At 36.4% G+C, this 3,645-nt stretch overlaps 1 protein-coding gene across 1 annotated transcript; it reads right to left on the bottom strand.

The window, feature by feature from the left end:
* Window positions 1-1,114: 1,114 nt before the first annotated feature.
* LOC116118578 lies at window positions 1,115-2,697 on the bottom strand. The gene is made up of 3 exons (XM_031404570.1): window positions 2,492-2,697; window positions 2,355-2,397; window positions 1,115-1,396 (listed from the first exon to the last, which is right to left on the bottom strand). Exons 1-3 carry the CDS (start codon window positions 2,610-2,612, stop codon window positions 1,393-1,395), a joined length of 168 nt encoding a protein of 55 aa, XP_031260430.1. The 5' UTR covers window positions 2,613-2,697; the 3' UTR covers window positions 1,115-1,392.
* Window positions 2,698-3,645: the final 948 nt, after the last annotated feature.

The following is a 3,645-nucleotide window of genomic DNA, read 5'->3' as shown; positions in this document are numbered from 1 at the left end:
TTGTGAAAGTGAACCTTTTAAAAATAACATTCCTTTACATCTATCAAATGATAAACTGAATCTCATTTTCTTGTGTGACAACTGGATTGCAACTTGCAGGGGCAAGCTCGTGGAAAGAAACAGGAAAAGAATCATCATTTCCTTCAATAAAAGAATTTCAACAAGAACACAGGGTTATGAGAGTTGAACTGTAATAAAGCCACATCACTATCATTGTTTTAAAAACCGAACCAGAAGGCAACCCGCTCTGATGGCCCGGTCATGGTTCAACCGGTCCAACCGGTTAGACCGTCGGGTGAACCGATGGTTTGACAGGTTTAAAATCTAACAAAAACATCCCTGATAAATATCATCAAACCCTATAAATTTGAAATCTAGCAAACACAACCTTGGCCAAATGCAAATCGGAGATCGATTGGGAGAGCAGCGATGACACACCAGGAAGGGTAGATCGGATGATGGGGAGGGCAAATCGGCAGCTAGTAAGTAGGCATCGCAGGAAAATGGCAGATCGGTGGTGGCTTTTTTTGGTGAGATGACTGGATCTTCGTGAACGACGACAAGGGAGCTTGGGAGAAGGTAGATCGGTGGCTGAGGAAACCTGTCAATACCGGAGAAGGCCGATCGACGCCGAGAAATGGAAGAAAAATCACGCAGCAAAGATGGACGACGAAACATCATGAGGCGGCTGGAGATGAAGCGTGACAGCACCGAAGAAAGTCAGAACTCAGAGGGTGGTTTCCGATAGTAAGGGAAGGTGGAAGGTTGCCGAAAAAGGGGAGGTCATTGCCGATTTGCATTTGGCCAAAGGGTGTGTTTGCTAGATTTGAAACCTTCAGGGACTGATTCGTATAAATCAAAAGTGTGTTTATTATATTTTAAACTTGAAACAGTTAAAAAGAGTGACCCGACCCGCTGAAGGCCCCAGGTCCCGGTCTGGTCCGGTTTTTAAAACAGTGATCACTACATCATGTAAAGAAAATCCACCAAAGTTCCAAAATGCAAATGGTTCCTTGAGCGATTGAATCGTACTGTCCCTGCAAATTCATTCTCAAATTTCCTGCCTTTTTCAGTTAAATGGGCATGCTCATCGAAACAAATATAGAAGGCATAATTTTCAAAATTTGCTGGATAAATGGATAATATGTGGTACTTGTTTTACAGAGAATTATTTCAGGAAAATGCATTCATCCTTGCCTCCCTTGGGCTTTGAATAAACAGGTCCAAACAATAGAGCATTGGCTACAACTGAGGAAATGCAGTCTATATCATTCTTTATGACAATTGACAACCAGGAGAATTCTAAAAAGAAAAAAAAATGTCAAACTGTGAAGAGGCCTGCACTGCCAATGCAGAGATTTTTCAGCAACAATCCACAGAGCATATGCAAATTCACCTGTACAAACATTGAAATATTAATAAAATGTTGCAACAAGAAACAATGACCGGGTTAGGCATCACATGCAGATGATAGTGAAACAATGCTATGTTGTTCAATCCCTAAATGATTCCCTAGCTCGCCAAGTTACCATATATAATTTTATTCACCACTTGCAGACACCCTCAATGGCTCAATTTGCATTTCTCGAAAGGCACTACAATCACAACTAACACTTTGAAGCAACAAAATTTGGAAAAGGACTCCATAACCAGAATACTTTGCAAGAGAATATAATTAATTTGGTGATGATAACCAGGCACCCTAAGATCTAAAAAACACCTAATATTAAGTTATACGTCACTATTAGTCTTGTAAATATTCAACGTATCCAAGCCCTCAACAACTTGCTTTACTGCTGCTTGCTTATAAGCAAACAGTGTTTTCAACAACTATCATATGTCTTCTTCAAGGTCTCCAATTATGTAAATTTTTTGTCCCTAACCTTGTATTTTTAGCCATTCAGTGAGACTATCCTACAAAATTTGACCCCAGCAATGCAATGCCCTCAATACTGTTCACCAAAAATAAGCTCTCAAAAGAGCTATACTTATTTGGTAACACAAAATTAGAGCTTTCATATCCAAATTGAGTAAAACTAGAACAAACACTATGTCCCATCCAACCAATTCCGATCTTATTCAAATTTATTTCACATCAAATACCCAAATGACATTTATCCACTTAGAGCAAATGAGCCTCAAAACTTTTCAACTAAATTATCATAATCAGCTAAACCAAAACAACCGCTAAGCAAAAATTTTGAAATATTTTTTTATTAACACCTGAATTTATCCACAAATAATGGCGTAAATTCAATTATGAATCCATTAAAATTAAAATCTACAGCTAAGGAAACAGATAAACTCAAAAAAATAACAATTAAACAAAAAGAATCTAGGGTTTTGATGCGTACTTCCTGTGCCTCTGCACGAACGGAGAATTCTTAGCGTCCTCCTCTGCGCGTGATTTCAACAAGAAAACAGTAAATCAAATTATATCAAATATAAAAAAAAATCACAGTATCAATATTAATAGATTTCATGAGATTACCTGTTAACCCGAGAGAAAATTTAGTGATAATAGCGCCGGTGATTGCGAAGCCAACCAGAAATGGCCAGTTTCGGTTCCATTCTCTCCTGAAGAAAACGGGCCACGGATCAAATTTTCTCATTTTTTTTTTTTCCTTGTGATCTCGTAAAACACAGGCGTAGTTGTTCGACCGTAAATAATTTGTGAGTAATTGTTGACGATGTTTGTTGAGAGCCCTGTAATAGGTGGTCTAAAACTATCGGGTCGGATCGATCCGGTTTAAACTTTGAATCTGACGGGTTGGGCTAATTTAAGCTGCAGGGCCGGCCCATCTGTGAAGCTATCTAGCCTACCCTATCAACCCCATTACTTAATGAATAAAACTATGTGCGCCAACCATTTTGTATTAATCCAAGTATTAACATTGAAATTTTGAAATTCCTAAAAAAAAATTCAAATTTTCAATGTTAGTACTTTGATTAGTACAAATTAGTTAGTGTACATAGCATTACTCCATACTCTCTCTTTTATTTTCTAAAATATCTTTGTAACTCAATACGTTCCTTTCATTTCCAAATATTATTTCCTACATCATCTAACGCAAATAAGGTCCATCCCATTTGTGATCCAGAAATAATTTTCATAATTAGAATACAATTCAAATTTTTTAGTTGTATCTTAATACTTTTAGTATTTGAAAGTATATTTGATATAATATTTAAAAATCGTTTTCGGATCAAAAACTATAAAATCTTATGAAAATGGCTTTTAATTGTTTTTTAATTTTACATTAGTTTATACAAGAAGTGAAGATTTATGAATATATACACATATATAATAGGGTTTTACACAGAACTAAGATGTATTTTCCTTTATTGTAATTTCATTTAAGGTTAAAATTATAAAAAAAATTGGATGCTAGGAAAACAAAAAGAAAGTGGCGGCTAAATGTCACTTTCACTTATTATTATTTTACTATACATATATTTTTAAACATCCACCTTTCGTTAGCTATAACTAAAAAAAAAAGAATTGGATGTGTTTGGTGATCGGACTATGAATCAACCCCGCCCACGTTTAATACGGAATCCTTGGCTCCGAGTAATGAAACAAGGTGTCGCCTGCTCATTTTGACCTGTGATGCGAGTGAGACACGTTGTCGTTCGCAGCCAAAC

This window comes from Pistacia vera, unplaced genomic scaffold (genome assembly GCF_008641045.1).
Source record: "Pistacia vera cultivar Batoury unplaced genomic scaffold, PisVer_v2 Contig1241, whole genome shotgun sequence".
In the NCBI taxonomy this organism is placed as follows: domain Eukaryota; kingdom Viridiplantae; phylum Streptophyta; class Magnoliopsida; order Sapindales; family Anacardiaceae; genus Pistacia; species Pistacia vera.
Note: the sequence above shows the minus strand (reverse complement) of the source record. Positions and strands in the feature narration are given on the sequence as shown.

What these genes read in the sequence shown, in the direction of transcription:
- LOC116118578 (XM_031404570.1), bottom strand. Translation starts at nt 2,612, where the DNA reads ATGAGAAAATTTGATCCGTGGCCCGTTTTCTTCAGGAGAGAATGGAAC. An exon ending in ATTTTCTCTCGGGTTAACAG is followed by an intron (nt 2,398 to 2,491) that starts GTAATCTCATGA and finishes AATCACGCGCAG; the next exon opens with AGGAGGACGCTAAGAATTCT.